The 27,549-nt window shown below is 39.2% G+C and overlaps 1 protein-coding gene across 1 annotated transcript in view; it reads left to right on the top strand.

Annotated features, from left to right (window-relative positions):
* The first annotated feature begins 12,406 nt into the window (after positions 1 to 12,406).
* Positions 12,407 to 27,549, top strand: part of LOC137649714 (succinate dehydrogenase assembly factor 4, mitochondrial-like) — a 290,409-nt gene continuing 275,266 nt past the window's right edge. The window contains exon 1 of the mRNA XM_068382672.1: positions 12,407 to 12,615. Coding sequence (XP_068238773.1) covers positions 12,564 to 12,615 — 52 coding nt within the window. The 5' untranslated portion in view covers positions 12,407 to 12,563. The remainder of the gene's footprint in view (positions 12,616 to 27,549) is intronic.

The raw sequence follows: 27,549 nt of genomic DNA, 5'->3' as shown, positions 1-27,549 counted from the left end.
GATGAGTGGAGCTTCACAGAGCTCTCTCTTGAATTTCGCTTCCTTTGTTTCGCCTTGTTTGCGAAAGTTCTCCATTAGACCCTTAAGATGGTCCAGTGACTGGTTCATCTTGTCTAATAGAAGGGTAGAAGTGAAGACGTCAAGGTTAACGGCTCCAGGCCCGTCACAGACGGAAGGAATTCCGTCACGACATCGTCATCTTATTCCAGAGGTACCTTCCTGTCCTCCGTCTCAATGGCAATCTGGACGCAGGGAGGTGCTATTCGTGCCTGGTGCACCACCATTTCCCTACTCGCTTTCAGGAACAGTAAGCTACGCATCCTATCGTTAGATAGGTATGGTCCCGGAGAGTTCTTCTGGAACCCTCTTACCCATTTGCGTAGTTTATTACGTGCCACATCCCTAGACTCCATTGACTTGGGATCATCAAAACCTTCGGTCACTAAGGTCCGGCAGATATTGCAGACTTGGGGGTCCCAATATTGCAGGGATTCGGTAATAATATTGCAGGGGGCATGAGACCTGCATGCTTTATGACCGTAAAAGTACTTACTCCTAAGATTGCAGAAGAGTTTCATCTGGGGTTCTTCCTGTAAAGAAAGGGAAACAAAATGAGTATTCAATTGTTTATCTCACATGATAAACAATTTTGCAATTAATCATATTTTAATTATTATAGCTTAGGATAGTAAGCTAGAAAGGGATAGTGAAAGACACACTTGTGTATCCCTCCCAGCCAATTGTTGTAACCTCCCCCTAATATTAAAAATAAAAGAGTTTCCTTTATCAGGGCAACTCGAAAGGGAAGGGTTCTAACCTTTAGGGATAGAAGAATTGTACACTGCCACTGACCCTTCTAATTATTTAATATTGTGGGGCAAGTACTAACTGAATACTAATCAGAGTATTGAAGGAATTCTATCCTTTCAATATAGGTTCGGTCTCAGCAAAAGCCTGTATAAGGGTACACAAGATGTGTTAGAAATTAACTACTATATAATATTACTATAGTTTTCTGTTTGCAGTATATACTATATTGCAAATATACTGGCTATTGTATAATCATATGCTGTGGTTCAGCCGGTGTGTTGCCGACATGGCTAGCACCTGGCGGCCCGGTCCAGATGGCATGTCACCTACTGGACTAGAAATAGAAAAGACACATATTTGTGGATCCCACTTAGCCAAATGCTGTGACCTTCCCTTCCAATATCAAAACCATAGAGTTTCCTGATCAGGGAAGCTCAAAGACAAGGGTTGTAACCTTTAAGGATAGAAAGTGTACTACCACTGGCCCTTCTAAATTATTTAATATTGTAGGGTAAATTGTAAACTGATTTCTAATTAGAGGATTGAATGAATTTTATTCTTTCAATATAGGATTGGTCTCAGCAAAAGACTGGGCAAGGATACCCAAGATATGTTGGAAAATAACTACTGTATAATATATACAATAGTTTTCTATCTGCAGTATATACTGTACTGCAAATATACTGACTACTGTATAATCATATACTGTAGTTCAGCCGGCATAGCTATTCCCTGACGGCACAGTCCGTCTGGCATACTAGCTGATAGAGAGAGAGAGAAAGCATGGAGTGAAGGACTGCCTTATTACTATGGATGTTTACACTAAATAAGGATGTAAGTATATGACTTACTGCCTTCCCCAGAAAGAAGGATCAAATGGAAGGGGAGAATGCATCATTGAGGCTTCCATCCAACCACAAGTACCGTTGCCGGCATATTCTGGCCGGCTGGTTAGTACCTAGCGGCACTGGTACAGTCGGTATGCCGCCGACTGAGTAATTACCTGTTGGCGCCGGCCCGGCCGGCTTGCTGCCTGTCGGGTTAGTACCCCGGTTACAGGACTTGTGGACGGCAGTCCAAGGGAGGACTGAAGATCTTTGGTGACTGAAGGGTCTCCCACCAGCAGCCGTCATGGCTGGCACAACCTTCCCGGATCCTTGTCCATAAGGGAAAGCTATGTGACTAAACAGCTGCTATGTAGGAGCCCGGCCGGCCCCCGCAACCCTTTGGCAAGCGGTGAGATTGCGGGACGACGGCCATAGCTAAAAGGACAGAGAGGGGCAGGGAAAAGGGTCCTGTATAAAGTGTAGAAGGCGGCGGCAATGTTGCCGCCCCCACTACACAAGGGAGAAACTCTGTTTCAGTATCGGTGCCGTCCTAGGCGGCAGAAGAATGTCTATTCTTCAACCTATGGTCTGCCGAAATAATGTTAGGAGGGGCCGGCAGGTTTGCCGCCCCCTCTCAACAAGGGAGAAATATCGTTTCAGTGCCGGCGCCATCCTAGGCTGCAGAAGAATGTCTATTCTTCAGCCTAGGGTCTGCCAGCACAGGACTAGTCTTCTACACCGCAGGGAGAAGGTGGCGGCATCATACCACTACCCCAGGTACGGTTTAGGGAGGCTTAGCCTCCTATGCTGGCGGGTATAAGCCAGCAGGGGAGTGACTACTCACCCTGTCGCTCTGCCGCCGGCAAAAAGACTGAATAGTCTGAGATTCTGTCAAAAACCAAAGCCGAACACTCGCCGGCAAAGGTGGGAGACAGAAAAACCCTAGCCTAGTCAAGCCGGAGTGAACTACTCTATGACAAGACCATAACGGGACTCAGAGGGAAAAAGGGATTACCCATAACCTTCCACAGGAGACAAGTATCGGTTTATATAATTCTAGGAGATTACTATGTCCATTAGAATCAATAAAAGGATACACAAGGGTAAACGGGGAAATGTCTGAAAGTATACTACATCGCCTAGGCAAGACGAGATCTTGGTTACCAAAATCACCAAATCTCTAACGTATACGATCGACAAAGATAGAGGAAAATTGTGCATACCATAAATATCTTTACTAGTATAATTATGCCTAAATAGCTTTCATAATTTATTAATGCTATTTCAACCGGGAAAATCGTTCTGCTAACTGAATAACACATGCCTAACGAACTCCAGCGCCCATGGTGCCTCCTGTAACAGGCCTAGCTCCTAAGCACAATAAATTACTCTAATTTCACTGTGAAACAGGAGCTAAAAATATATACACTGGAAAGAATTAATACTCAACTTTCCAGAGGCGAAAAAAGCTGGAGATTGCATAATAATCCTCACAAGATCCATCAAAAACGTTTGATCAACAGGGAACACCACCGAGCGAAATCACGACAAAAATAGAAATAACCGCCATCTTGAATATGGCGCCATCTTGATACCCAATAGTAATATGGGAAATAGGGTAACCTTGATAACGGTTCCCCTTCCAAATTTGCCACTCTTCCCCCTCGAGGCGAAAATGCTATTCGGGGTGAAGATCGCTATGTGTCGCATCAAGCATACGTCCCCTGAATTATGCGATATCCTTATGAGAAAATTTAAGGATACTGTATTCGCGCCAGGCGTTAGAATTCTGGAGACCTAAAGGTAAATTCTCTGGGAATATCACTGTAGTTCATATATCCCTTGGAACCTACTTATAGGAAACTTCCATCAGGACGACATGGCTTGAGCCCCCCCCCAAAAAAAAAATATATATATATATAAAATATACAGGGGGTCCTCGGGTTACGACGCTGATCCGTTCTTAAGACGCGGTGTAACCCGAATTTCCGTGTAAGTCGGAACACCATAAATATACGTACTGTACTGTACTGTAAAGTATTACTGTATACTGTACTATAATAAAATGTATCAAATGACATAAAAACAATATTAGAAAAAGAGAAAACAATTCCTTACCACATGAATTAAAGTAAATATCAATAAAAAAAGAAAACAATTCCTTACCACATGAATTAAAGTAAATATCAATAAAAAAAGAAAACAATTCCTTACCACATGAATTAAAGTAAATATCAATAAAAAAAAAGAAAACAATTCCTTACCACATGAATTAAAGTAAATATCAATAAAAAAAGAAAACAATTCCTTACCACATGAATTAAAGTAAATATCAATAAAAAAAAAAGAAAACAATTCCTTACCACATGAATTAAAGTAAATATCAATAAAAAAAGAAAACAATTCCTTACCACATGAATTAAAGTAAATATCAATAAAAAAAGAAAACAATTCCTTACCACATGAATTAAAGTAAATATCAATAAAAAAAGAAAACAATTCCTTACCACATGAATTAAAGTAAATATCAATAAAAAAAAAAGAAAACAATTCCTTACCACATGAATTAAAGTAAATATCAATAAAAAAAAAGAAAACAATTTCTTACCACATGAATTAAAATAAATATCAATAAAAAAAAAAAAGAGAACAATTCCTTACCTTATTCCTATGGTTGACTTGCACACTGGAAGGGATGTTGCAAGGGACGGAGAGACTGGTTTATTGTGGAGAGGAAGGTGCAGAAGATGCTGGAGAAACTGGGGCAGGTGAATCAGGATTCTCTGGAAGTGAGACAGAAGATGCTGGAGAAGCTGGGGCAGGCGAGTCTGGAGGTGAAGAGCCTACAAGAGGTGGTGGAGAAGCTGGAGAAGCAGAGGCAGCTGAGGTTGATGGCAGAGGCTCTGTAGCAATAGAGGCAGCTGAGGTTGATGGTAGAGGCTCTGTTGCTGGCAAATCTGGAGTAGTAGAGGCAGCTGATGTAGAGGGTGCAGTTCTCTCTACTTTCTTAAAATACCGCTCCAGGTTAGACTGGACAGAGAAGATCCTCTTCTCATCCAAAATCTCCTTATAACACTGCAGTAAGTCCATGACACCTCTGGAAACCCTGGTGAACCTGTCCATGTTGGGATCTTGAGCCTCGAAAGTTGCCAATGCTTGTTGTATCTCGGCAAAACCTTTTGACAAGCCCTGCCTTGTGAAAGCCTTAGGGTCTGGGGTGGGGGCTTCTTCCTCTTCCTCTATGATCTGCTTCTCCAGTTGTATCAAGTCCCCAGCAGATAACTCCTCTCCATGAGATTCTAGCAGCTCCGTAACATCATCAACCTCCATCTCCAAATCGGTTTCCTTACTCAGGGCAACAATGTTCTTGATAACATGGTCAACTGTGTCCTCAAACCCATGAAAATCATTAACAAATTGAGGACATAGCTTCCTCCAAACACCATTCATGTTTGTAACCTTCACCTCCTCCCAGGAATCAGCAATGTTCTTAATAGCATCAAGGATGTTGTAGGACTTCCAAAAGTCCTTCAGAGTCAAGTCCTTCTTCGTTTCAGTTGCCTGTAATGCCATAGCAATTGTTCTTCGGAGGTAGTAGTCCTTGAATGAAGCAATCACTCCCTGGTCCATAGGCTGTAAAAGGGCCGTGGTATTAGGTGGAAGGTAAACCACCTTCACATTAGGGTGAAAGTCTCCCAGCTGGGCAGGGTGTCCAGGGGCATTGTCCAGCAATAGCAACACCTTAAAGGGGATACCCTTTTGGGCGCAATACCGCTCCACACTAGGTACAAAATGGTTGATAAACCAGTCTTCAAACACTGCAAGTGTCACCCATGCCTTCTTATTTGCCTTCCAAATGACTGGGAGTTGACTCTTCCAAATTCCCTTGAGTGCCCTTGGATTTTCAGCCTGATAGACCAGCATGGGCTTCAGTTTGAAGTCGCCAGCAGCATTTCCCCCAAGAAGCAAAGTTAGCCTCTCCTTGCCTGCTTTATGACCGGGTGCTGACTTCTCCTCCTTTGCTATGTACGTGCGGTTAGGCATGCGCTTCCAGAATAAACCTGTCTCATCCGCATTGAACACCTGATAAGCAGAATAACCCCCCTCCCTAATTATCTCAGTCAACGCTTTAGGAAATTCACTTGCTGCTTTCTCATCCCCACTAGCAGCTTCACCTTGCACTTTAAGATTATGGTAATTGGCCCGAGCCTTAAATCGCATAAACCAACCCCTACTAGCCGAAAACTCTTCACTTTCACTTTCTCCCCCCCTTTCTTTTTTCAACGCTTCAAACAACCTTTTAGCCTTCTCTTGAATAACCATTAAGCTCACTGGAATACGCCGTTGATTTTGATCTTCCAACCAAAGCACTAATAACCTTTCCATTTCGATAATTAAACCACTACGCTGTTTCGTTATCACTGTTGCTTTCATTGGAGCAGATCCTTTTACGTGTTCAACAATGCGCTCCTTATCTTTAAGGATAGTAGCCACGGTCGAACGGCTAAGGCCAAGCGATTGGCCAATGTTAGTTGGCGTTTCACCGTTTTTAGACCGCTTAATAATGTCTAATTTCACTTCCATGGTGATGGCCTTCCTTTTCTTCGATGCACTACCATCAGAAGAATCTGCCTTGCGCTTTGGAGTCATAATGAAGGGCAAAAAGTTCAAAAAAACGATCAAACACGTGAGAGAAAGAACAGGCAATCACAACCAAAAATGGCGTATGAGTGGAACTGAGCGACGCCGTCTTCCTCGCCCACAACCACCGCAAAGCGTATTCATCCACCGCGCGCTAGAAACTAGTTCGCAATTGTTTACGTCGCTTACGACGCTAACGGTGTAAGACGGAACGACGCTTAATATTATTTTTATATTTTTATGGGGAGCGTTTGTAACGGCGAAACCGCGTAAGTCGGGACCGTCGTAACCCGAGGACCTACTGTATATATATATATAAAATATATATATATATATATATATATATAGATAGATAGATAGATAAAGATATATATATATATATATATATATCTATCTATCTATCTATCTATCTATCTATCTATCTATCTATCTATCTATCTATCTATCTATCTATCTATCTATCTATCTATCGATCGATCTATCTATCTATATATATATATATATATATATTTGTATAGAATTTATATATATATATATATATGTATATATATATATATATATATATAGATATATATATATATATTATGTAGATTATATATTTGATATATATATATATATATATATGTATACATACATACATACATACATACATATATATATATTAGTTTTTGCTCGAGCCATGTCGTCCTGATGGAACTTCCTCATTGGCAACTTCTACTTGGGATATTTCTGCAAGTGATATACCAGAGAAATTTTATCTTAAGGGTATCAACAGAATTCTGACCTCTGGAGCGAATATCCCGAGAGATACCGGGTATTAATCAGGGACGTGTTAATAAGTATCAACAGAATTCTGACCTCTGGAGCGAATATCCCGAGAGATACCGGGTATTAATCAGGGACGTGTTAATAAGAAGCCCTGGCTATCCTTCCCTGAATAGAGTTAAACTAGTCTCTAAGGATAACGGTAGAGGGAAGGACATAGGCAAGTGAGCCGTTACAACTCTCGAACTCAATATGCTACAACTAGCACGTTTCCTGTTAAACCATTCCCCTTCCCAGCGCCATCTTTGCCGTTTGCTTGGAGAATTTCTGCTAGTTTTCTTAGCTTTTTGAGTGTTTTTTTTTATCATGGATGCTTCAACTTCTTCCTCATTGACTAAGTTGAGTATCCACCCTTTTCGTGTGTTTGAGAGTTTCGTGTCTCCACCCAGTTTTCTTTTATTATGTTGCATGCTTTTATTGCACTAAAGCCGGCAGGCTTTTGGCACCATTTATCATGTTGTCAAACACTCAGGAATCGTCTAGTTATTTAGTAATTTACTTAGGAATATGTCATTTTATTATTCCAAAGTGTGGTATGTTTATGGTATCCCGCCATCCTTCCTTGGTATTTTTTTTTTGTGTTTTTATTAGCATTGGCCTAATCTAGCCTACCCTAGTTGGCGGCCATACCTGGTAAATGTTCACTAGTGCACCACTCTCTTCCTTCACCAAACCTTACGTGTTGGGTGAGGCTGTCTATTATCCCACGCTGTCGATTCGTCATGACGGGGAGTTGCTGTCTTGAAGGTCCTTTTGGGAGCTGGATAGTGTTCTCAGTTACCCTAGGGTGACTGCTTTTCACTTTCAACTTAGCCTATATGTTTGGCGAGATGGCACAAGTCTTGGGAATCCTGTTCCATGTGTGTACTTATGTTTTACCCATTAGAACATCTTACTCTAGTTCTGATGCTGACTAGTAGACCTCCTCGTGTCACCTTAACCATCATTAGGCTTCTCTCTTTGTCTTTGGTAGGCTATGCATGGTTGTGAGGACTTTCCCTCTGTGCCCTATGACGACAACCCCTCTGGGACACTGTTGTTGTTCTATGTTGCTGTTTGTCCTTCCTGCCGTGCCGCCTCACCATTTTCTGAGTCTCCATCTCCACCCCATTTTCCCCTTTCCTTGTGCCTGTTAGTGTGCCTACATTTAGGCTATCTTTCCTGGCTTAGGTAGATGAGCTTTTCTCCTCTCCTGGTTGAAATCTCTCCGTCACCTTAGAGTCCACCCTTGGGTATTTTTCTGCCCCTTCCCTCCTTAGTTAGACCATAACATGACTGTACCAGAACTATGCTGCTCTTGTCTAGTCATCTCACCCAAGCTTTTGAGCTTTCCCTCACCCGCCAGGAGGCTAGGCTGGCCTACACAGTTCTTTCATGGCCTAACCCTCTCTAGGCCAGAACTATGTTCCTCTTGTCTAGTCATCTCACCTTAGCTCTTGAGCTTTCTCTCACCCGCAAGGAGGCTAGGCTTGCCTACATAGTTCTACCATGGCCTAACCCTATTTAAGCACAGAATTGATACCCCCTGGGTCGTTCTTCTGCCGCCTTGGCAGTGGTTGTCCTGTCTGCAGCCTCTCTTCCTGTGGTATATCCCTCTTACTATGTAGTCTTGACTCCCTTGGCGGGTTAGCCTATCTAGGCAGAGGTGCTGCCTTCTGTCTCGGCTTCCTGTCTTTTCAGCTTGAGATATCCCTCTAGCTATGGAATCTTGACTCCCTTGCCAGGTTAGCCTATCTAGACAGAGGTGCCGCCTCCTGTCTCTGCTTCCTGTCTTGTCAGCCTGAGTTCTCCTAGTACTTGCTGTGTGTGGCTATGGGTCTTTGCCTCTGCTGCAGCCTTAGACTAGTCATCTGCTCTTTCCTATCCCACATCTGAGGAACTTTGTCCTCTGGAGTTAGTCGATTGAATCCTGCCTGGTTGTCAGGACGCCTTTTGAATTTTTAATTCTTAGCACCCTGGCCGTCTTGTACGGCTCTCATTATTTTATGGGCTGCACCCCCACTTGGTGTAAGTTGATGTTAATGATCAGGTTCTGGCTGGTTCTTTTATTATCTGCCTTTCACTCCTGTACTTCCCCTGTCTCTCTCTTTGGATTGTCCACTCTCCCCCTGTTGACTTTACAATGCGTCTGCTGCCTTGTATTGACATGCCTTGGGTATGACAGGTCATTCTTTTCTGGCTACTAGAAATAGTTGCTGCCTCTTAGCCGCTGCAGCCTCGGGGGCAGCTGTTGCTGGTCTAGGCAGTACGATGAATGAACTTGCCTTCTTGAGCTGTTCTGATAGACATACAATGGAGGTTCTGGTGTTCCTTCGATGTGATTCCTCCATATTCCTACCACACCGTCGTTATGTTTTGCTTCATAAATCATTCCAGGTTTCTGAGCTGTTTGGCATGTATTCTATTATATTTTAGATTTAGCCATTCTTTAGGTGTAGGATTAGTTAGGATAGGATATATATTTTTTTTTCTAATTTTAATATTTGATATTTTAATGATGTCCGGTACTCATTTACGATACCCATTTACTTTTCTTATCTTTACAGGTCGCTGATGACATGGAGTGTTCTACTGTCACCTGTACCAGGCGGGTCAAGTTACCCTGTGGCCACAAGACCTGCCAGAAACATGGAAGTTGCTATGTTTACAAAGGATCCACTGCAGTCTGGGACCCTACTGACTGCATGGTTTGCATGGATGGCCTTCAAACCAGCTTCTATGCCACTGACATCTCCTTGGACATCCGAGATCGAAGTCGGTGGATGCTCTGATGCTGGGTAAGAGGCTTCCAGAAGAGCTCTCAACAAGGTGCCCCTTATCTTCCTTCTCTGGAACTGAAGGACCTCCTCTTTAGCATGACTGAGGCATGGTCCGTTTTTGGTCACCAATTACTGATGGTCCAACTCCCGCCGGTACCAGCAGATCGTGCAGATGATGAAGTCAGAGACACTGTGAAAAAATTAAAGTTATAGATGGGAAAAGTACATATTTCATTATATTTTGTGTCTTTATATTTTTTATGAGAATGTTATATTTTTCTATTTTGTTCATTCAACCTTGTCTCATTATATTCTTTTTTTGCAGCATGCCTTACTCCCTGTAGGGCTTGAAGAGGCTAACTAGAATTAAAGTCACATAGTAGAGGTACTGCCATAAATAAGTGATGTGCATTTGCTACTGCATTGTGATATAACCGAACGTGAAAGCAAAAGCATAACTACGTATATTCTGCTAATATAACAATGTAAGCTTCATTGTTAGCTTTCATTAATGAATATACAGTATGCGAAAGATTAAGAGGAAATGAAACTAGAAAATTTGCATCAAAAACCAGATAAGGCTTTATCCAGAAAAAGTACTTTTATATAGTATTCCTTATTTTTGTGTGTGGGACTTTGCAATCAAGAGGAGGAGTCTCAGAAAATGATTATAATTGGTCTCGCCTCTTATCCATTTTCATGGGTGTAAAATAACCATAACATACTGTATTTCACTGAGGATTGTAAAAAAATTTTATATACTATAAAAAATTTTTTTGTCTTTCCAGTATAGAGTGAGAATGTAGAGTCAGGTCCAATGTGCAACCAATATTTTATAATCCCCTTGATCTTTACACAAGCTCACTCAAATTACATTTGAATTTAGCCCCAAATAGATACACTGTTAGGTGGGCCTTTGTTTATATTTGCACCCATAGATAAACATTTAGAGGATTGATTCCTATGAAGCTTTGCCTGGATATATTTATATCTGCTTCTGGTTTTTGGATTCCTGTACTTTCTCACTATTTTTTTTTCTCAGAATAAATATTATTTTATATTTTTGTCTACTGTTTTATTCACTACACCATAGTGTCCCCTTCTCAGACACATTTTTTTCTTTTGGGCTCGAGTCATGTCGTCCTGATGGAAGTTCCTCATTGGCAGCTTCTACTTGGGATATTTCTGCGAGTTAAATACCAGAGAAATTTTACCCTAGAGGTATCAACAGAGTTCTGACCTCTGGAGCGAATATCCCGAGAGATATCGTATATAAATCAGGGACGTGTTAATAACAAGCCATGGCTATCTTTCCCCGAATAGAGTTAATCTTGTCTCGAAGGATAAGGTAGAGGGGAGGACATAGGCCGTTACAACTCCCGATCTCAATGTGCTACAACTAACACATTTCCTGTAGATCCATTCCCCTTTGCAGCACCATCTTTGCCGTTCGCTTTGAGAGTTTCTGCTAGTTTTCTTACCTTTTTGAGTGGTTTTTGATCATGGATGCTTCAACTTCTTCCTCATTGACTAAGTTGAGTATCCACCCTTTTTGTATTGGAGAATTTCCTGTCTCCACCCAGTTTTTTTTTTTTTTCTTTTATGTTGCATGCTTTTATTGTTCTGAAGCTGGCAGGCTTTGGCGCCATTTTATCATGTCATCGAACACTCAGAAATTATTAGTTATTTAGTCATTTACTTTAGGAATGTTATTTCATTATTCCTAAGTTTGGTATGCATATGGTATTCCCCCATCCTTCTTTAGTTTTTCTTTGTGGTTTCTATCGGCATTGGCCTAGGCTAGCCTACCCTAGCCGGCGGCCATACCTGTGTAAATGTTCACAAGTGCACTAATCCCTTCTCTCACCAAACCTTACGGGTTGGGTGAGACCGTCGATCCTCCCACGCTGTCAATTCGTCATGGCAGCGATCTGCGGTCTTGAAGGTCCTTTATCGAGTTGGATAGTGTTATGAGTTACCCTAGGATGACTGCTTTTCACTTTCCACTTAGCCTATATGTTTGGCGAGGCGGCACAGCTCTCAGGGTCCTGTTCCCTGTGTTCACTTACGTTTACCCATTAGAACACCTTACCCCAGTTCTGATGCTTACTAGTAGACCTCCTTGTGGCACCTTAATCATCATTAGGTTCAAGTTTTACTTAATACTTCATCCACCCCACAAGCCCTATGTTAGGTCAAAGTGGCTACTCGGCAAGCTGGCAGAGGACCTAGGGCTTTGTTACCCACCAGCTACTACTGACATTTCATTATAGATTTTTAATAACTGAATTTTAGCTTTGCTGCAATCATGCTACTATTTAAGAAGTCAGGCTTGTATAGTTGAGGAAAGTTGAAGTTACTTTAAAAATTGTGTTTTCAGCCAGCAAGATTTCCAGCATACCTTACAAAACAGTTTGGTATGTATTCTAAGAAAATGCAAATTATATCGGATTTTTATGTAAGGAGTACAGTACTTAGTAAATTTAGTTTCTTGGAGCAGCTAATCTAGGAAGATAATGCCAAGTTAATGTTAGATATTTTAATTACACAGTTTTCTTGCGAGTGAAAATTGAGAATTGGAGGACCACAAGCACATATGGTACTACAAAGAAAATAAACTTGAACTAAGAGAAGGTCAATCACAGGCAAACTAGAACTTGTGAGTGAGAAGTTTACTGGTAGTACTACTACTACTATCATAATGGCACTACATTCTACATTATCTCTTCATTCTACATTACAACGTTTTTACCGTAAGTGTATAATGATGATTTTTACAATAACAATGTTCACAAAGAAAATGTTATAATGTGGTAATTTTTTGGTGAATTATTTTTTTTAATGAATTCAATTCTATAATTTGTTTCTATGCCGGTACAAACCTTTGGTCCCATACTTAAAAGTATGTCTTCAGTAGAGCTGAAACGGTTGCTGAATCATTAGCAAGGTCACCCACCTTTTGTCTCTGGCTGCAGTGAGCATGGGCGTACTCTTTGATGCTCTGCCTGACTGTTGGATATATTTTTACGTTAATAAAAGTATGACTTCAGAAAAGCTGAAAGGACTATTAAAGCATTATTGAGGCAGTTAAAACTAATGATAGGTGTTCTGGGGAAAGATACTCCCACCTGTCAGTCAGCAAGTGTCATAGATGTCACCATAAGCTGCATTGATGGGTGCCTTTTGATCTCCGGTGGCAGGCTACCATCCCACCAATCACTTGGTAGCCAGTGGCTGACAAGAATGATTGTTATGTCCACACGTTTTCTTCCTGTATAGCAGATAATTAGTGGCGTGATAGTACACAGTGCTGTGCTGTTCTGCTAATGAGTGTGCCAATAGACATGAGAAACAATCTAAATTCTTTTAGTTTCCAAGTAATCCTGTGTGCATCTCTCTTCCTATCACTTTTATTGTGTTATTAACCCCTTCACTATGAGGCAGCAGATCTGCCCTCAAGCTATATACAGTACAAGATTTGTCACCATCGGGTATGCATACTCACTTACTCTATAATAACCTACATTTCCATGTTTATTTGCTCTACTGTTGATGACAGAATAGATTATTCAAAAGTGTACTTTATTTTCTATTGTATTTGACTCTAAAGAAGCAAAATATTTTTGCATTCATTGTGAAGGGATTATAGAATAAATTTTAAGAAATTTGTTTTATATAATTTTCTGTAAATAATGGTAAAACACTGTGATTTTGTGTGTAAAAATCTTTATATTCATTAGAGTTACTATGCTTTTCTGTAAAAATTCCATGATAGATAGCTGTCAAAAGATATAAAACTACTTGTCAGTAATAATGGACTTTATAAAGAAAAGTATGAAAATATCCAGTAGTTTCCTTTGACAGAGAGAGAGAGAGAGAGAGAGAGAGAGAGAGAGAGAGAGAGAGAGAGAGAGAGAGAGAGAGAGAGAGAGAGAGACTCTCTCTCTCTCTCTCTCTCTCTCTCTCTCTCTCTCTCTCTCTCTCTCTCTCTCTCTCTGCTTTAGTTATCTTTTTTTTTTACATGTGGTAGGATAAATAATCATATGGCGATATAAAAGGAACTACTAAAAGGGTGTTTACAGTATTGCATTGTATGTGGAACTACTACAGTACTGTAGGCTAAGAGTTAAAACATGGCGTTCAGTTTCGTCAAATGACTAACTAGCTTAAGCACACATTATCACCTTCTAAAATATTACGATTCTTTAAAAGATAATTGTGCTTAAATAAAGCATTTTTTGTACTTTGTTTTCAGTTTTGGGTGCATTTCAATCATTAACAATTAGTGACTTTCTTATTCTATAGTATCAGCGAGTGTTGTTAGATGTGAACAAGTGTTTTGTTGTTACTTATATATAGGGATAAGTTGGTATGTCAATGATTTTTGTGTTATGAGTAGTCTTATCTTGCACTGAAGCTGTGTTGATAATTTACAATTACCTCTGAAAAGTAGTATGAACTACAATACCATGATAGAACCATGCAGAAAGAATGTAGTGTAGTACAGTGGATTACCTAATATTTTAGTCAGCCATGCCTAGGGAGTGATCAGTAACTTGATAGGTTGTGAGTTGACCCACCCTAGGACACCAGGTATTTGCGGATTCTCAATCTTCGTAGTTGTGTCTGTTACCTAACCCTTGTGAATAAAGTGAGCCGACTGTACTTCTAAGAAGATATCCCCTCCTTTGTAATGACCCTACCTAGCATAAAGAGGTTATTTCATGAAATTTGTCAGCAGCATTGATACACTCTAGATTGAAATACATACATACATACATATACCAAGGCACTTCCCCCAATTTTGGGGGGTAGCCGACATCAACAAGAAACAAAACAAAAAAGGGGACCTCTACTCTCTACGTTCCTCCAGCCTAACCAGGGACTCAGCCGAGTTCAGCTGGTTCTGCTAGGGTGCCACAGCCCAACCTCCCACATTTTCCACCACAGATGAAGCTTCATACTGCTGAGTCCCCTACTGCTGCTACCTCCGCGGTCATCTAAGGCACCGGAGGAAGCAGCAGGGCCTACCGGAACTGCATCACAATCGCTCTCCATTCATTCCTATTTCTAGCACGCTCTCTTGCCTCTCTCACATCTATCCTCCTATTACCCAGAGCTTTCTTCACACCATCCATCCACCCAAACCTTGGCCTTCCTCTTGTACTTCTCCCATCAACTCTTGCATTCATCACCTTCTTTAGCAGACAGCCACTTTCCATTCTCTCAACATGGCCAAACCACCTCAACACATTCATATCCACTCTAGCCGCTAACTCATTTCTTACACCCGTTCTCACCCTCACCACTTCGTTCCTAACCCTATCTACTCGAGATACACAGCCATACTCTTCAGACACTTCATCTCAAACACATTCAATTTCTGTCTCTCCATCATTTTCATTCCCCACAACTCCGATCCATACATCACAGTTGGTACAATCACTTTCTCATATAGAACTCTCTTTACATTCATGCCCAACCCTCTATTTTTTACTACTCCCTCAACTGCCCCCAACACTTTGCAACCTTCATTGACTCTCTGACGTACATCTGCTTCCACTCCACCATTTGCTGCAACAACAGACCCCAAGTACTTAAACTGATCCACCTCCTCAAGTAACTCTCCATTCAACATGACATTCAACCTTGCACCACCTTCCCTTCTCGTACATCTCATAACCTTACTCTTACCCACATTAACTCTCAACTTCCTTCTCTCACACCCCCTTCCAAATTCTGTCACTAGTCGGTCAAGCTTCTCTTCTGTGTCTGCTACCAGTACAGTATCATCCGCAAACAACAACTGATTTACCTCTCATTCATGATCATTCTCGCCTACCAGTTTTAATCCTCGTCCAAGCACTCGAGCATTCACCTCTCTCACCACTCCATCAACATACAAGTTAAACAACCACGGTGACATAAAATGAGAGAAATAATGAGTGTTATACTGTATCTCCTTGGATATGTAACATGATGCCCTGAAAGTAAGAGACTACAGTACTCTTTGCAGGCTTTGCATTGGGCACACTCATATGACACATGTACTTTTGATGACTGGCCAACACCAGCCATATTGCGATGACTTTGGATCCCTCACACAGTGAGGGATTTACAGTATTGACCTAGTGCCCCACGCTTGGGTATGTAAGATGTAAATTTCTGTTTGAAGCTCAAGGTGGGTATGAGAGGTATGTCCTTACCAAGTTCTTGGGAGGAGGTCATGTATGATAATAGCATAACTTTTAGAGTTATTTCAGAAACAGGTCTTCGGAAAGCTATTAAACTTTTATACTGATCTGTTTGAGTTTATGATTTTAAATTTAATTGCCTTAGTTTATTTATAACAAATGATATTGACATCATTGACCTTCAATGTCATGATGCCAGAAAACTTATAATCATTCAATTATTCATCATTATTATTATTATTATTACTGTTATTACAGTACGGTCCCGAATTATGCGATTCCCCATTTATGCGGTCAGTAGTTTTCAAAAATAAATTTTCTGTTTCTGCAAAGCTGTTCAAAGTCTGGAGTCAAGGACTACAAAACATATCAAATCTATTGTCTTTTTAAGTATATTGGTAGCCCCAAATACAGTGCTTGATAATAAATGTTACCAAATGATATTTGTTACATTTTATTATCATAATTTCATAATAAATGGCCTATTTAAGGAAAAATTCCATATCAACAATGAAATCAGCTTTTAACTATGAGAGTCCAGCTGACAAAATGTAAACAATTATGGTTAGTTTTCGGCAATCTTTGTTTCTCTAACCTTTCAATAATATTAATGGTAGTGTTAATGATGGTATATTCAAGCATTATTTTCGTTTAGTACAGTATATTTTAAAGCTTTAATTTTCCCTGTGGGTTTTCAAGGTTTTCACACCGTAGGCTGGGTTCGTTTATCGGCAGTGAATAGCATCAATTTCGATAACAAGTCGGCAATATTTTGTTATCTAAACAGTATACATTTGCTTTACAATGATTTGTTTTGTATAGTACAAGGTGTAATTATGAGAGAGAGAGAGAGAGAGAGAGAGAGAGAGAGAGAGAGAGAGAGAGAGAGAGAGAGAGAGAGAGAGAGACCCCTCAAATCTGTGTGTGTGTGTAAGAAATAAAATATTAGTTCACATATTACAACCTGAGTTTAGGAATGAAATTATCATGAATATTGTTAGTTATGGTGATCAGTTCCTCGCTTCAAGTGGTACAAGAAACAAAAACACGGCATTTGATTACAACAGCTGATTCTCTCTCTCTCTCTCTCTCTCTCTCTCTCTCTCTCTCTCTCTCTCTCTCTCTCTCTCTGTCGTTACTTACAAAAACGACATGGAAAATCAATTGTTATTGAATATCTATGTTCATGTTGTATATGGAAAATGTTCCTTTATATTACATTGCGTTAAGTGGAAATGTGCAGGTTTGTGTACAAATGAATGTTTTATTTATATTTAATTGTAATAAGCATTGTTACCAAAGCTGTTAGACAGAAAACCAAGGGAAATGTGAATAAGTCCAGTTATCAGCAATCCACAAGATGTGCTTTTTGTGATAAAGAGCATTGGTGGACACAGTGCAAAACTTACGCAACCAGAGATGAAAGGTTGAATCGCATCAGAGCTTTGCAGTTATGTTTTGTGTGCGTTTCTAAGAAGCATTTTAGTGTGGACTGTGACAAGTCAAGTTGCAATAATGGTTGTAAGATGAGACATCATCGCATCTTGTGTGATAGAGACCAAACAAAAAAGCAAAACAAGAATAAACAAAGTGGTGTACAAGTAGGAACGCTATCAGTAAATGAGCAGGACAAACCAAATAAGTCAGGTAAGCAATCCATATTACCAACAGCAACAGTTCCCCTGAAAGGGAAGAAAGGTCGCATGGTACGACTTAGAGGGCTGTTGGATACTTGTGCCGAGAGGACATTCATTAAAAGATCGGCTCTAGAGAGACTGCAATATAGGTCCAAAGGAGTTGAAAAGATAGCCTTGAGAGGTTATCTAGCTAGTAAACCTGTTCATGAATACGAGATGATAAGCGTCGCCATACCGTATAAAGGTAAGTTGATAATAATGGACTGCATAGTGGTCTATGAGCTGCCAGAATATGCGAAGAAATTTGATGTTAAGAGAGGTTCAAAGTCTTTATGGAAAATTAAGATCAGCTTGGCTGATAAAGATTTTGATTTGCCTGTCGAGAATCAATCAACTATTGAATTGTTAATAGGGGTTGATAATGTTTACAATATTTTGCATCCAGGGTTCAAAAGGGTTAGAAACTTAACATTGCTGCCGACCATATTCGGTTATGTGGTGACAGGCATATGTAGTGCTCCCCCCACTAGGGAGACTCAAGTGACAATTTTGAAGCTAGCTGTACAAACTGAAGAAATTGAAGCTACTCATAATGAAAATCCCAAGACTGATCTGGACGCATTGTGGTGTTTGGACAGACTGGGAATAGATTGCAGTGAGTTGCGAGAACAAGACCAGAGGGTCTTAAAGGACTTTGAGAGTACTATAACCTATTCTGAAATTGATAAACAGTATGTTGTGGTGTTGCCGTGGAGAACTAATAGATTCAGATTGAAGACAAATTTTGGTTTAGCCATGAGTAGACTTCGACAGCAGAACATCAATTTTCAGAAGGATGTGGATTACTTGGATCATTATCAGAAAATCTTGCAAGAGCAAGAAGATAGAGGATTCATTGAGAAGGTGATCTATAATAAATCTGATGTGGATTGTCATTACTTGGCACATCATGGAGTGCTTAAAGACAGTGCCACTACTCCAATAACAATAGTGTTTGATTGCTCATCAAAACAAGGTAAAAATGGATTAAACCTGAATGATTGTCTATGGACTGGACCACACATAACAGCTGATCTACTCAGAGTTCTGCTCCAATTTAGAACTAACACTTTTGCTTGTATTAGTGATATTGAGAAGGCATTTTTAATGGTACAGTTGCGTGAAGAAGATCGCAATTATATGCATTTTTTATGGTTGGAAAATCCAACAGATCCCAACAGTAGATTAATAGTATACAGATTTAGAGTAGTATTATTTGGAGCTACATGTTCACCTTTTCTTCTAAATGCAACCATCAAACATCACTTGTCCACTGTGGTCTCGTGGTTACCCCGGTCCAAAACAGTGGATGTAGTGGAAAGATTGAAGAAAGGTTTGTACGTAGATAATTTGCAATTTACGGCTAATAGTGAATCTGAGTTAATGGATTTTTACTTTAATGCAAACAAAATATTTGCTCATGCTCACTTATATTTGAAGGAGTGGGTTAGAAATAGCGAGTCTATACAAACTATTGCTGCTGCTTATCAAATTGGAGCCAAACAAAAACAAATTCATAAAGTATTGGGATTGAATTGGGATATAATTAAAGACGTCTTAACTATCAATCTAAGTCATATTAATAGATCGAGTCAAACAAAGAGAGAGATTCTCAGTACCGTTGCCCAAATATACGATCCATTGAGATTGCTTCTCCCTGTTACTATGAAAGCAAGGATATTTTTGCAGAAATTGTGGAAGCAACATCTGGATTGGGACGAACAGATCACCAACCCGCTACAAGAGGAATGGAGTGAAATACGCAAGGACTTGAAGAAGTGTTTTGAAATATCTTTTCCTAGGAGTGCTAGCCTAGGAACTGGTGATACCTTACACATATTCTGCGATGCTAGCGAAACTACATATGGTTGTGTGGCCTATAGAGCAAATGGTGAAAGCTCTAATATAATTTTAGCAAAGGGTAGAGTGGTGCCCATCAAGGAATTGACAATTTCGAAATTGGAACTAATGGCATTGTTGCTAGGAGCAAGAATGACCAAATTTATTATTGACTCCTTTGATGAGAAGGAGTTTAAACAATTATATATCTGGTCAGACAGTAAAGTCGCCCATAGCTGCATTGTGTCCAGTAATGTTCTGCCTCTGTTTGTGAGAAACAGAGTAATTGAGATTAACTCTTTGATTCCGGGGTTAGTCCTGTCTTACGTACCGTCATCTGAAAATGCCAGTGATTGGTTGACACGGGGAAAGAGTGCTAAGGTGCTAGCAAAAAACTCCTTTTGGTGGGAGGGACCTCCTTGGTTAAAAAATCACACTCTGCCAATTGATAGGTCATGGGTGGGGTGTACACATATAAAGGGTAAACAGGACATTGTGGTCAATGTTGCAGGGGACATAGATGCAACACGCCTGTTGGATTGGGAAAGATTCAGCAGAGCTGACAAGGTCTTTAAGACCATAGCTTGGATAATGCGATTTGTAAAGAATTGCAAACTATCAACCAATGACAGAAAAACTGGTAGTTTGACTCTGGAAGAATTACAAGAAGGAAAGGTCAAAACAATTGTTTTCGTGCAGAGAGAGTACTTTCCAGAAGAATATAAAGCCCTGAAGAGGGAGGAAACAAACCCAAAATTGACATTAATTCGCCAGTTGAATTTGTTTTTGGATAATAACGTAATGAGATGTAGAGGCAGGTTGGAACACGCGACACTGCCTGAAAAAGTAAAATTTCCTACTTTACTGCCAAAGGGTTGTGTTCTGAGTAAGTTGTTAATAAGACGACATCATGTGATGCAAGCACACATGGGGGTGAACGCTACTGTAGCTAGTGTAAGACAGGAGTTCTGGATTCCACAGCTGCGACAACTGGTCAAGAGCGTGTTACATCATTGTGTGATCTGTAAGAAAGTTCAAGGAAAACCATTTAGAACTAATATAATACCCCCATTACCGGAATTCTGGGTACAACAGAAACAACCTTTTAGCGTTACGGGGGTGGATTACACCGGGGCGTTATGGATAAAGGAAGGGAAGCAAAATCCGGAGGAGGTGTATGTCATACTATTCACATGCCCGATTACTAGGGGTATAAATCTGGAAGTAGTCAGAAATCAGTCCGCTGACTCATTCCTCATGGCCTTCCGGAAGTTTAGCAGCCGTAAAGGCTTTCCTTCACTAATGTTGAGTGACAACGCCACTACTTTCGTAGCAGCATCTGAATATCTGAAAACGATGGCAGATAGCCCCCTTTTTCAAAACCATCTGGAGAAAATAGAGTGTAAGTGGAAATTTATACCAGCAAGAGCACCTTGGTTTGGTGCAATCTGGGAGAGATTGATCGGACTATTGAAAACCTGTATGAAGAAAGTAATCGGTTGAGCTCTTCTCCGTTATGATGAATTATCCTGCATTTTGGGGGAATTGGAATCCATCATAAATGATAGGCCACTAAGCTACACATCGGGGGACCTTGATCAGTAGGAGATTTTAACACCTAATCACCTGATCTTGGGTAGAAAATTAAGATCCTTTCTCAAGGAAATGATTAATTGGGAGGAGGTATCTGAGGATCCATTGTTTAGTAAAACTGAAAATGTAGAAAAGAGATTCCTTTACATATCCAAATTGTGTGATCAATTATGGAAAAGATGGGAACATGAATATTTGATTTCTTTAAGAGAGACTCATCGAATTGGAGTTCAACATAATTCTTGGCCCAAAATAGGAGATGGCGTCCTCGTACATGATGAAGGGCCAAGAAACAAATGGAAGTTGGGTCATGTGATTCAGGTGCATGTGGCGTCTGACAATGTAGTTAGGGTAGCTACCCTCAAAACCTCCCATGGCCAGATCATGCGTCCCATTGTGAAGTTGTACCTGTTAGAGTTGTGGCAAGAAGTTGAGACTCCTGATCCTGCCAAAATTCCTGAAGTGAGTACCCGACCATCCAAGAAGGCTGCTCGGGTGGCTGCAGAAACTAGAAAAGATTTGATTCAAAAGGGACTGTGGTAAATACTTGTATATTATAACTTTTTGTGGCGAGGAATATGTCGTTACTTACAATAACGACATGGAAAATCAATTGTTATTGAATATTTATGTTCGTGTTGTATATGGAAAATGTTCCTTTATATTACGTTGCGTTAAGTGGAAATGTGCAGGTTTGTGTACAAATGAACGTTTTATTTATATTTAATTGTAATAGGCATTGTTACCAAGGAATATTGTCTTGTGAATAGTTGTATAATTGGTTAACAATGCGATGTAAGTTGTTTGATAGTTTCGTTCGGTTCGTGTTGGATTGTTGGTTTCGTTCATATATGTTGTTTCTTTTGTCGTGAGCGAACGAGGCCGAAATCGTGGCTTTGAGTGAGAGAGCGAACATATTTTTTTCACGACAGAGGCAGCAGAGGTAACGGCCAAATTTGCTGTCTGTCAAGTCTCAACGTTCGTAGCTTGGTTTGGAGAACTTAATCAGAGTGAAGAGAATTTCACTTTGATTAACGATGCCGTTTCTTCCCAGCATTTAATGAAGTGGATGAATTAGTCAACCGAAGTTTGGATGAGTATCATATATTATTTAATTGCCTTGAAGGGGATAAATTGCTAGGGATATGCATATCTGTGCGTGGGATTCCGTGACTGGGTAAAATTAAATATATATTAATGGCATCGTGGTTTACCCGTGCCCATTGTAATCCGAACTCGGCAAGAACTTAATATGAAACTAGTAAGTAATAATTGGGGGGAAAAAGCACAATAGAATATAGTATGTCCTTTTCTTTTTGTAATACAACGCAATGAATTCTTTATGTAGAGAAAGGGTCTTGAGTTCTCTTAAACGAATCTGGTAATTAGTAATTTCTGTAATTGACTGAAGTCATTATATGTTGTTGCTTGTTTGACCTTAATAAGTAACGATACTCTCTCTCTCTCTCTCTCTCTCTCTCTCTCTCTCTCTCTCTCTCTCTCTCTCTCTCTCTCTCCAGTGTTATACAATACTTACATATACTGTAGAATAAAGAAACTAAAATAGATTTCCTTAAGAAGCGTGAATTCAATATGAAACAAAAAGATTATACCGAGTATAAATCCATTTCAATCATAGCTTAAGATATGACATCCGATTTCGTCAGCAAACCACTATTTTTTTTTTTTTTTTTAGGAAACCACTTTATTCTAGAAAATTGCTACTATTTAAATAGTTAATTGTGCTTCAAGAAAACCCTGTACTTTTGTTTTAAATTTCGGAAATGTTTTGTAAATCGAGTATTGCTGACTTTTTTTTTTCTTAACTTTTGGCTGTGATCAGATCAGCTGATGTCTAGCCCTCAAAAGAGTATACGCGGACCAATACAATAACAGTATTGTTTACACTATTTCTTAACTTATTCAAAACATCTATACAGTTGATATTACATAAACCAATGTGTTATAACCCATCATATTTTTTGTTTAGTACTTTTAAAACTATCATTATTCTCTCTCTCTCTCTCTCTCTCTCTCTCTCTCTCTCTCTCTCTCTCTCTCTCTCTCTCTCTCTCTCTCTCTCTCTCTCACATATGAAATCTTTGTTGCTTTACAAAGTTTGTTGTATTAAAATCAATTATGGTTCAAATTTTCCGTACTTTCTTCAATCTTGCACCATCTCTGTCACATCGAACGTTATAGCGGTAACCCAATTGTTCGATAAGTTTAAAATCTGGCCTAGTCTTTTTTTTTTTTTTTCTTTTGCTGATGGTCCCATAATTGAGGTGGGTATAAGTTGACGTATAACTGAAGTTATGAAAAGTATTTTTGATATGGAAAGCACACTCTTCTATCTTATTTCTTTTCCTATTGTTTTGTTAATTTTTTTATAGTTTATACAGGAAATATTTATTTTAATGTTGTTACTCTTCCTGAAATATTTTATTTTCCTTTTTTCCTTTCCTCACTGAGCTATTTTCCCTGTTGGGGCCTCTGGGCCTATAGCATCCTGCTTTTCCAACTAGGGTTGTAGCTTAGCAAGTAATAATAATAATAATAATAATAATAATAATAATAATAATAATAATAATAATAATAATAATAATAATAACAATAACAGTTTAGAATAATCGTAAATTATCATACTGTCATTTGCGGCAGTTTGCTATTTTTGATTAAACGCAAACCAAATGGTTTTCCTGTTTTGCTACGTCTGTAGGAATTTATATGGACACGATACTTAGAATATTTGTAATAACATGATATTTACTAAAATCTCTTAATATCATTAGTTATCACCTTGATCATTTGTATTTAATGTGTTCGTTTGTTCATTATGATCATCGATTGAGCGTGTGGAAATTCTTTCCACGCTTTATTTTAGCCACTCCTGTTATTCCATTTTTTATTTTTTGTTTGTTATTTTCTGGGTTTTACATGTCTCGTTTTTTCTTTTGTTTCCTTTGTAACCTTCATTATTATATCCTTAAATATTCATTGCTGCTAACATGTCCATCATTCCCCCGTAATGCTTTACCTTTCATCACCTCATTCCTCTGTAGATGATTTTATCTCATTTCCTGAGCTCACGGTACATTGCTTGACGATGCAACCGACCGTCGACAATTTTCAAAAACAGCACTTGATTGCGTTCTGTTCCAAATGCTCTTGAAGCTTTGTATGTTTAACCACAATTGTTTTGTATTTAAGTAACTCTTTAATTTATGTATTTCATTGATCCTAGCTTATTGCTATTTACATCTCAGTACCTATTTATAAGTCTGTTTAGCTAGGATTGTTTTCTGTGTTATTGAACATCACTAAACGCCACTTAATTTTTTTGTATGTATATTAATTTTTATAAGCCAGACAGTAGGATTTCTTTATAATTACTTTCCGCTGGAGTTTCAAGAATGATCCTTGTATTTATAAAAAGCAGCCTTCAGCAAACCACGTACTCATGGAAATTTGAAGAAGAAGCATCCTTCAGCAAACCACGTACTCATGGAAATCTGAAGAAGAAGACTCGACCGGTTTGAACCAGCGCAGCGGCGGGAGGTAGAAGCGTGCGAGCGGCCCACTTAAAAACCAGGAAGTGTGGAAGGCGGACGTAGGCATAGCCTCTGCATCTGAGACATCGTTTTTAACTTAGGCGTCGGTTCAACTACTTGTTGGTCAACCAGTTACTAACCAACAGTATGCCTTACTTTGTGCCGGTATTTAGAAGATAGGCTTACGAAGATAAAACACGACTGTGCAGAACTGAAGATGCACCGTGTTCTTAACAGTTTACAAGATGCTTCTACTACGTTGTCTACAATCAACCCTCAAGAGCGTGAGTACTAATTAACGGTGCTCAACCTTGGCCAAGGAACTGTCCCCCCCCCTTTTTTTTTGCCTTTATTTAACGATGTGCACATTTAGCTAGGAAGTCATGTTCAAACTATTTGGTTTAATCATTCGTGGCGTGGCCATTACTATAAGTTGTGTTCCCGTTCCCCTCTATCAAGTTTGAAATTTTTGCCCGAGAGGAATGTGTTCAAAGTAGTGAGTAGAACTTTTGGTATTATTTCAGTCACCATTTTTTACTTTCATTGGTTGATTAGTTACTTGATTATTGATTTACGATTTAATTGATTTGACCATTTTCTTGGCATTTTTCATTTTTCATATGCCATGCGATCTTTATTCAAATTTCAATTAGGTAGTTTTGCTGTTTTTTTCTGTGTCAGGTGAAAATTCCTGTTGTACTTTATGGAAATAAATGCCATTTTTAGGTTAAAATTATTAACTGTTTTTAACTTGGCCTTTACATTTTGAAATGACTAAATGAGTTATCACATGAGGTGAGATATGACTTAAGGGTAAGTTTATATTTACGTCAGTCTAAAGCTATCGGTGTCAATCCTTTATTGTAATGTTCTACGGTATTACCTCCCTGTGGTCCTTAGGACGTTTTGACTTTTACAGTACTGCTCCCCCTAACTCTTTGTGAAACTGTCGTTAACGTAACTGATTCAGTCCAACCACACTTGATTGGGATTTACTATTCTGCGCCCTGGAGTAGCGTCTGAACATCAAGGTGATATCGGTGCCGACAGTCCCGGTATAGAATAATCTTTGGACTTAAACATGTGTAGGGAAAGCAAACCGTCTTCGTTGTGGTTCTCTAGTTTGTCAAGTGTGAGGGTGTTGGCGCTCTATCCTTCAGGCTCGGGTCCGGAAATCAGAAACGGGGAAGCCTTTCCCGAAATTATTTCCCACAGAGCGTACTGTAAACAAACGGAAATTTTTTTTTTGTAGGCGGCGTGTTTAGTATAGTGTAAATCACATTCATTTCGAAGTTCTAAGAAAAAATCAGTAGTGAACCCTCGCTACTTCGCGGTTCGACCATCGCGGATTCACCACTTCGCGGATTTTTTTCATAACCCATGTCTATACATATATTGCGGATTTTCCGGAAATATCGAAAATACCGCGATGTGACCGATGGTGCGAGATTGGAGAAAGTAAGGAAAATTGAATCATGATTGATTTTCAATATAAATGAAACTTTGAGGAGCAACAAAGATATCATTTGTTAGAGAGATAGAGAGAGGTAAGGAATGGGAGGTAGTGAAAAGTAGCCCACAGAGAGAGAGAGAGAGAGAGGTAGAGAGAGAGAGAGAGAGAGAGATAGGTAGAGAGAGAGAGAGAGGGGGGTTTAAATGTAATAAACAAAAAAAATTTGATAGGTTATAACACATTGGTGCTTATGTAATATCAACTGTATACTGTAGACGGTTTGAATAAGTTAAGAAATGGTATAAATGATACTTTGTTAGTGTATTCGTACACACTCAAGAGCGGCAGCTAGATGACAGCTGATCTAATCACAGCCAAAAGTAAAAAAAAAAAAAAGTCAACAATACTCGATTTTTAAAACACACCCGAAATTTAAAAACAAAAGTACACGCTTTCTTAATGTGCAATTAACTATTTAAAGAGTGGCAATTTTCTAGAATAAAATGATATTTCCCAAAAAATAGTGGTTTGCTGATGAAATCGGATGCCCTATTTTTGGCTATGATTGAAATGGATGTAGACTCGGCCTAATTATTTCATTTCGTATTTAATTGACACTAAGAAAACTAATTTTAGTTTCTTCATCTAAATGTAAGTATTGTATAACACGAAGAGAGAGAGAGAGAGAGAGAGAGAGAGAGAGAGAGAGAGAGAGAGAGAGAGAGAGAGAGAGAGAGAGAGAGAGAATGAATCAGCTGTTGTAATCAAATGGCGTGTTTTTGTTTCGTGAGAATTTCATCGCCACGACTTTAACAACAACATACTGTACTGAACTTTACAGTATTATACAGACTACTGTAATATGATAAAGTAAAATATTTGTAATCTATTTTATATGAAATGGAGCTATTTTTGTTTTGTTTAAAATTTACATTTACGTATGTAAAACAACTCTCTCTCTCTCTCTCTCTCTCTCTCTCTCTCTCTCTCTCTCTCTCTCTCTCTCTCTCTCTCTCTCTCGTAGATTGTTTTCCTGCTTTGCTACGTATGTATGATTTTATATAGATACGGTAAATAATATTTGTAATAACATATTTTATAAAAGCTTTTACTGTAATATCATTATTTATCACTTTCATCATGCGGGTTAAATTCCTTAGTTTGTTTACTGAGCGTACTTTATGACGCCGTCGTTTCAGGCGGCGTCATAAAGAAAAAAATTTCATTTGGAAGTCCTAAGAAAAATTAAGTAAAACATTAGTAATAACCAAATCAACATACTGTACTGAATAATCAATATAATTGATGCAAAAACTAACCTATAAACAGATGTGTAAATGCGTTTGTTTCTTCATTAGGATCAGAGATAAACGTAAACAAA

The sequence above is a fragment of the Palaemon carinicauda genome, chromosome 11, assembly GCF_036898095.1.
Source record: "Palaemon carinicauda isolate YSFRI2023 chromosome 11, ASM3689809v2, whole genome shotgun sequence".
Classification (NCBI taxonomy): domain Eukaryota; kingdom Metazoa; phylum Arthropoda; class Malacostraca; order Decapoda; family Palaemonidae; genus Palaemon; species Palaemon carinicauda.
Note: the sequence above shows the minus strand (reverse complement) of the source record. Positions and strands in the feature narration are given on the sequence as shown.